Source organism: Temnothorax americanus, unplaced genomic scaffold (genome assembly GCF_048541705.1).
Source record: "Temnothorax americanus isolate GAGA-0224 unplaced genomic scaffold, ASM4854170v1 Scaffold14, whole genome shotgun sequence".
Lineage (NCBI taxonomy): Eukaryota > Metazoa > Arthropoda > Insecta > Hymenoptera > Formicidae > Temnothorax > Temnothorax americanus.
The window spans coordinates 1-7500 of record NW_027509275.1 but is presented as its reverse complement, the minus strand read 5'-3'; the positions used below and the strand labels follow the sequence as shown (position 1 = coordinate 7500).

At 35.4% G+C, this 7500-nt stretch overlaps 2 protein-coding genes across 7 annotated transcripts in view; one reads left to right on the top strand and one right to left on the bottom strand.

The window, feature by feature from the left end:
• The window catches only part of Hmg-2 (High mobility group protein 2), a 3349-nt gene extending 1337 nt beyond the window's left edge, over window positions 1–2012 (top strand). For all 4 annotated transcript variants that reach the window (XM_077400800.1, XM_077400798.1, XM_077400801.1 and 1 more), the window contains exons 6-9: window positions 32–193; window positions 269–350; window positions 444–659; window positions 740–2012. In XM_077400800.1, coding sequence (XP_077256926.1) covers window positions 32–193; window positions 269–350; window positions 444–659; window positions 740–876 — 597 coding nt within the window. In that variant the 3' untranslated portion in view covers window positions 877–2012. The remainder of the gene's footprint in view (window positions 1–31; window positions 194–268; window positions 351–443; window positions 660–739) is intronic.
• On the bottom strand, window positions 1281–6848 carry LOC143894487 (protein MMS22-like). Of its 3 annotated transcripts, none has more exons than XM_077400794.1 (20): window positions 6659–6848; window positions 6270–6498; window positions 5737–5871; window positions 5507–5660; window positions 5262–5441; window positions 5058–5180; window positions 4793–4996; window positions 4480–4727; window positions 4291–4391; window positions 4061–4233; window positions 3823–3981; window positions 3499–3742; window positions 3166–3394; window positions 2998–3094; window positions 2733–2924; window positions 2477–2650; window positions 2049–2411; window positions 1776–1978; window positions 1509–1697; window positions 1281–1420 (listed from the first exon to the last, which is right to left on the bottom strand). In XM_077400794.1, exons 2-20 carry the CDS (start codon window positions 6482–6484, stop codon window positions 1366–1368), a joined length of 3438 nt encoding a protein of 1145 aa, XP_077256920.1. In that variant the 5' UTR covers window positions 6485–6498; window positions 6659–6848; the 3' UTR covers window positions 1281–1365. The 3 variants fall into 3 exon arrangements, with proteins under 3 accessions (XP_077256920.1, XP_077256921.1, XP_077256922.1); XM_077400795.1 differs by having other exon boundaries at window positions 6270–6495; XM_077400796.1 differs by having other exon boundaries at window positions 6679–6848.
• Window positions 6849–7500: the final 652 nt, after the last annotated feature.

Below are 7500 nucleotides of genomic sequence, written 5' to 3'. Positions count from 1 at the left end.
AACACTAGCATGGAATGGTAAATACTTGCAGCGTTATTTGGATGCAGCCGAGCGAGACAAAGAGCGCTACAATCGCGAGTTTAGCAATTACAAACAAACAGAAGCATATCGGCTGTTTAACGAAAAACAGTCGGAGAGACAAAATGAAAGTAAGAAGGAGAGAAACGGCACGGACGTAAATGCTGAACAGAATGTACGCGATGATACATTACTATACTATAAGATTGCGGCTAATCTATCGTAACGCTAATGGAAACTCTTTATTTAGGATGTTGAGCAGGAAAAGGACAATGATTTTACAGGCTTCGATATCCCTATTTTCACAGAAGAATTCCTTGATCATAACAAAGGTAAAGAAGTTGCAGTAACTGCGAATAGTCGGTAAAATATATTAGATATAGTAGTGTAGACAAATTTTAAAAATAATAAAAATATCTGTGCAGCCTGTGAGGCTGAATTAAGACAATTGCGGAAAGCCACGTCCGATTATGAAGCTCAGAACGCAGTTCTCCAGCGACACGTGGACAGTCTGCACGCAGCCGTGAATCGCTTGGAGTCCGAAACTAATCAACAACGAACGACCAATCAAGCTCTGCAGCGTCACTTGGATTCTCTTCGTTCTCAACTGGCAGGCTGCTTCGCTACCATATCGCTTCCAGGTGAGTTTCCGCAGAAAATTCTCTCGCTGATTCCATGTCAGTTCGAGGCTCCATTTGTACAATTACTTAAATTTTTGCAGGCACGTACGACGGTGCTACATTACAAAATATGGACAATTATTTCGAACGGTTGGAGTCTCTGTTGAACGGCAATGCCGAGCAAAGTCTACGTAACGCCGTACGTAGTGCCGTGTCCCGTCTCGAGTTAATTGGATGACGATCGCCTCCGGGCAATACAACCAGTGCGTCGTTGAAACACCATCGTTCGAGGCTTTCACATCGAAAGTAGAGGGGCAAATTTAGGTGTGTTGTTTTAAGTGGTTTTGTAAATTTCATCTTATACCTCACGATAGGACCGATGAATGCCAGTTATTTAAGTAAATTTACGTGTGTATCGCAGCTAATGATTTGTGGCATTTTCATAGTATACGTGACAATAATTTATATCTTATTTTATACTTATTTTGATCGAAATTTTATTTTGAATATAATATAGCGATAATTTCTATTTCTGTTACGTATCTTGATATAAACTTAGACCAACTTACGCATTTCTGTACATTGAAATAGTTTCATATCCATTGAAATCAAGTTCTTGTTCATTAATACTTGATGATTAATTCGAAAATCGAGAAAATTTAAATTTGTCATTATTTAGAATATTTAGCGTTTATTAAATTATTATTAATAAATTCTTACGATCCTGTCATAAATTATTGTCCACACTCAGCATATGTTTTTTCAATTGATTCGACAGGAACCTGAAATTATAATAATTTTTAATCTACATCATGTTACGAAGGCACAAGAATTATTATTTCTAATTTAGAGATTTGTGATTATTCTTACCTCAAGGATGCCGCATTGGGTCGGTGATATTGTTCGGCATAAAGTATGATGGTTTCAATTTGCGGAAATAAACTGATTATAATACTTTTCTTTATCGACAAGACAGATCGTATGAACTCAAATGTAAATTGCGTATTTATCATCAAATATTTTTTCACTGCAGCAGAAATAGCGGCTTGAAATTTTTCCCTGAAGATTCGAAAATTAATATTATAAATTATTTATATATATAATTTAAACTTTAGATATATCTCGATATTTGTTCACCTGATGAATTTATCTTCTTCATAATAAGGACTTTTAATTACGTCATTGATAAAGTCAATTGTGTGCAACTTATGTGGATGGTGATCATGAACCTTCATATAGCATCCAAAGATGTTCGGAGAACAAATTTGAATAATGTGTTCTGTAATATATTTGGGATATTTTCTTCCTTCTTTAAGCAATGTTTTTATAAGCCAAGTTATCTGTGTGAATGTATAATAAATATATTTGCAACCACACTGTGACATTGAATGAATAATTACGACTGCGTACCAAGTTGGAGTGTTTGTGCATGACATTGTCGGATGATATGTTATAAAAGTTTGACATTAACGTTTCGAAAATCGAACGCAGAAAATCACTCTTTGCTTCCTTGAAACATTTTAGTAACGTATCGGAAACTTTAAAACTGCAACCGCCGTTTACTTCAATTATCAAAATCGGCAGGTATTGATCGAAGATATCTCTGATCATCGCTTGTAATAATATGTCGCTTTTGACATTCAATTTTTCCAGACCGAGTATTATCATTGAGAATATTCTCTTTCCTAAACATGTTATATATGACTGTGCAGAGTTCTCGGGTACCAACATAATTTTGTTGATGAGCGTTCTTAACATGTCGTTTGGTTGATTCTGTAAAGGTAAGATTTTTTTTTAGAATGTAAGTATTTCAGCAGCAATCATCAAGTTATACGTACTTTAATGTATAGCGTCGGAGAAATGCAGAGAATCAATGTACCGAGACATCTATAGATCCAGAATGCAATCTCCGAATCTTTTGTTTCCTCCGTTATAGGTAACATGGCCCACTTCTCTAAATTTTTGAAATACATCTTACATTTTGCATTGTATTGAAGCTTTTCTTGCTCAGACTATGAAATTTTGTCAGTTGCATTAATTTGCTCCTAGATCAAAGTACGAGTAAAATACGAGCTGGATTCGTAAAACTAATACCTTTAAAATATTCTGCTTCTTCATTAATGATATTATGAATATCAAAATAGGTTCGTCACTGTTCTTAAATTCGAATATATCATAATCCGACACGAATATCTCTTTGATTTCACTGAGATTGATAATATAATTTTGCAGAATCCTTATACTTTCCTTATTTTCGCAACCAATAATGGAACATTTTATCCAAGCCTAGAACATGTATTTTATGAACTCTTCTGATCGTTTCGTAACGTGTAATAATATAGCAAGTGTATGTACGAACTTGGATGAGAATAGTATCGAAATTTGTAATTTCCTTTTTCAAGTTTTGCACAGCTTGCTCATTCTCGAGAATCGATGTTAAATAATATTTGGTAATTCTGAAGATGAGATAGTTTATTATTATATTTTATTTTTAATAGATACTGATTTTCAGATGAAATATTTTTACCTTATATCTTTTACAAATATTGATGCTGCAAAGTGCTGAAATAAAGATATAGCCGAGTGTTTATACTTCTTAGCGGTAGCTGGTTCTCTGACTGCTTCTAAAGTAAATATGACGGCTAATTTGGAAATAATCTTATAATTATTGCCAGTGAGTACGGGATCGAAGACGAGTTGGCGAACTCTGGATGCGACAAAACACCACAGCGCGTCTAACATCTTCCTGGCACCGTCTGAAAGCAAATTTTAGCAAAAATGTTTGTACGTTCGTTACACAAACTTGAAAATATATCATCTAGAATTAGCATATTCGAGGTAAAGACAAAAACATACCAACCAGAATTGTTACAAGAAACTTGCAGGACAATACATTTTTCGAAGACATTTGCCAGCATCTCTAATAAAAATGCAATTCTGTTCTTTGGGCATTCCAAAAGATAACGATCGATCCAACCACCGATGAAATTAAACTCTTCTAGATTCATTTTCTCGTTGCCAGATAAAATCGTGTTCAATACATCAATGAAATTGGTCATCATGGAACGAGATGTTTCATCTTTACGACAACTTATCAAGTTGATCTATAAGACAAAAAATCAGAATATACAAAAAAATTTATATGATTTACATTTGCGTAATTTACATAAGAAATAGATCATACCGTTTCTGTAAAATGTCCAGCTATGGAACCAAGAGATAATCTTCTTTCATTGAACAACAGGAGACATGCTAGTTTTCCTTTCCAGATTAGATTGCATTTTTTATTATATTCGTTATTCAATTCATGCGTAGATGGTAAGAGATCTAACATTGTTGTACACTGCAAAAACGTGTATTAATTTATATCGATAATATATTATAATGAAACTGTAGTAGCACAATCGTATACTTTAACTTACTACATTTGTAATATCTGCGGTAATAGCTAAAGTGATAAATAAAGATATGAAGTTGTAGAGGCCACTCTCGGAGAACTCTGCTACTTTGTTCTTTGAAAATTTCGTATATACACGCCCCTTAATTTGATTCCAATATTTAAGATCTAACGTGCCATATTTTTTTAAAAACATACCTAAAAAAATTGATCTTTATAACACAATCTCTACTAAAAATTTTTTGACAAACTCACCTATCAGGTGCAAGAACATGCCATAGCTGGACTCCTTGGAATGTTCAAACTTGCCGTAAATTCTGTTATTAATTTGCTTCAGAATATCCATAGGTGTCTGTCTACAAAAAAAAAATATTCGGACTTTATTTAATTTATTCGGATGTGTAACTACAATATTAAATTTACGTGTAAATCATTTAAACATACTTTTCAAGGGACAGGGCCCAAGGTCCAGAAGTCTGTAATAAGAATGGTTGATCTAATCTTTTGTGGAAACAGTCCCAAAGAAACGATATAATTGGCACTCGCGGTTGCCACCAATTAATAATAAGATCGTGTAATAGTGGTATTATGATCTTGAGCTCTATATCAAGCTCATCTCTTTCACCGTCTTTTCCACCTTTACACACGTAAGCTTTCAGAACCTTTTCAATTTGTTCGCAATTTGATTTAATCTGTAAATGGACATACATATTTGTTACTTGATCTGTGAACTTCAATCTAATTTGTTATATATTACCCTTGGAGAATTAGACTGCAGGTATACGCCATCGTTACTGTATCCGTACAACAGAGACAGATGATATATTATCCAGATGCAAAACAATTCGGGATTTTTACAATCTGGCAGAGAGGAGTCCACGCTTTTGTGCCAGAATATTGCTTGGGATTGATTCCTACTCAGTACTCTATCGACACAACTATTTACAAGGTCCCAAAACATCTAAAAACAGTTTTTATTACAATAAGAATATACATCTGCAAAATTATTAGTAGTAGTTTACCTTAGTTTTCTGCCTTTCTCCTAAACTGTCGGCAAATATTTGAAACATGAGCCACAATTCTCGCGTGCATGTGCAGCAGTATGGCGTTTTCTGCGTGAGATCCACAGTCCGGCTTAAAGCTAACTGAATAAAAAAGTAAAGAGAGATATAAAATAACGCGTTTATTACAGGAAATGAGTTAAATGCTTCAACCGTTTTTATTACCCTCTCAAATATTTTCAAGGCAGAATATAGGAGATCATTGATGGCAATTTCAGCGGTGTTTTCGAACTCCTCCAACTGTGTGTGATATTGGTACCATATAGTTCTCGAATGTATTAACGTGGCGAAGAACCACCTTAGTTCTAGATGCATGTGGTACAAATGAAACTCTGGCTGATTACACTGAAACAAAAACAACTGTATTACGTTGTATCGCTCAGCCAAAGGCAATAAATTTCTTTAATCACCTTGTTGCCTGTATTAGAAGCAGCATAATGCAGAGTCGAATCTGGGATGGTGTGTAGCATACTGAGAAAATGTTTAACGCAATCAAACAGAGTATCTACATCTTTGCTGATTTCAGGCATTACTGCTTCTAACGCACCAAGATCCCACTTTATACTGCAATATCGAAACGTAAGTTTGAGTTGTTTATCGCAAAATCAAAACATCGTAGAGATATAAACATTCCACTTACCTGTTCATGTACGCACGGAAATATACAATAAATTTGCAAATCATCCTCCTTAGAGAAAAGTAATTGACATTATCATTATTGCATAATCCAGATATGACTGGTCTCTCCTGTCTGTTTAATATTTTCAGCTGCATCCTACCAAAGAGACAAGTATGATTGATGTATTATAGTTCATATAGGCCGGTATTCATAATAGTTATATTTAAGACTGTCTTAAGTTCAATCTTAAGATGTCATGAACCAATCACAGAGCCGTATTAGCGTCTTAAGACATTACTTAAGACGATCTTGAAGACTGTGGGCCGGTATCACAGTCTCCGATTAACGTGATTCTCCGATTAAACTCACTCTGCATCTCTTTCTAACTATCCCCCTAGAAAGAGACGAAGAGTGAGTTTAATCAGAGAATCTAGGGAGAATCACGTTGATCGAAGACTGTGATACCGGCCCTATGAATACTGGCCATAGTTCACCTAGTAGAGCCAGTAAAGGTAACAATGAAGAAAATTTTTTTTCTCAAGAAACATTCTTACTTCATGCAATTAATAAGATGTTTAAGATTCATCACGGCGACCGCTGCGGGCATGACACAGTCGAAAAGCCTGACTTCCACATGGGAAAAGGGACAGTTTGTTTGTGGGAAAACCGCATTGTCCACCTCTCTGCGATAAAACAGCCCACCTGTGCTCAGCTGCCAGTCGTTGACATTCACCTTACCGTTGCAGTCGAAGGTAGCATCGAGATCCATCTGTAAAGTTTCTGCTGCAAAAAAACCACTCGTCAGTACATACATCAGAAGATTGCAGTCAAATGGCACCTCTGGCACTACAGCAATACATTGTATGTACATGCATTGTATTTTGTATTGCAGTGGCATTACAATAATACATTGTGATAAGTAATAAACTTCTCGTGCTCATACTTGCGATAATAGCTGCAAACCTCGCGTTTTAATCGCGTCGCTGACATATAAATTGCATTTAAGGGGATGCTAAAGCTAAGGCCGAACTTCCTCGACGTCGGTAATGTCAACTCTGTCAACTAAAAGCAAAGGCCGAACTGATATTGGAGACCTCGCGTGGTGACAACGCGAAACTCCGGTTTCAGTGTTACCAACTAATTTCAGGCTCTCTCTATGAAGTGGTGTATGTCCGTACACGTACACACACCACTGAATTGCTCACACGGACGCACGGTAGAGAGACATATGCTATAGACGCGGCAACGCCGCGCGGCGTTGCCGCGTCTTGGATTCTTTAGCAATACGACCTGAACCTGAAAATGCTTTCTGGCCGTCCGCGTAGCAGAAGGCAGTAACGTATCAAGGCTGATAAGCACCCGCTTTTTATAAATTACATATATTCTTATGCACACATGCGTATATATATATAATATCTATCTAATTATTATGTGTATGTTTATAATTGTCTGATGACAAATAATAACAGTAGCACAATTGAGAATGTGAATTAGTATACATAGTATATATTGACGCGGGTACTTATTAGACTTGGCAATTTACTGCATCTCTTGCACCTCAAATAATTTTTTCTTGTAATGTAAATGAATGATGTAAAACTATTTCAAAGGATCTATCGATCCATTCTTGATAGGGTAAAACAATAACTTCTATAACACAAATGCAATAAATATTAAATTTATATAGTATTGATTTATTACACTCAGTCTCTTAGCATCAGAGTAGAGGGTAACGCAGCTGATGAACAGTATAGATAACAAACTAAATAAAAATCTTAATTATTA

What these genes read in the sequence shown, in the direction of transcription:
- LOC143894487 (XM_077400794.1), bottom strand. Translation starts at nt 6,484, where the DNA reads ATGGATCTCGATGCTACCTTCGACTGCAACGGTAAGGTGAATGTCAAC. An exon ending in CCGCAGATATTACAAATGTA is followed by an intron (nt 3,982 to 4,060) that starts GTAAGTTAAAGT and finishes ACGTTTTTGCAG; the next exon opens with TGTACAACAATGTTAGATCT. An exon ending in CTGGACATTTTACAGAAACG is followed by an intron (nt 3,743 to 3,822) that starts GTATGATCTATT and finishes TTTGTCTTATAG; the next exon opens with ATCAACTTGATAAGTTGTCG.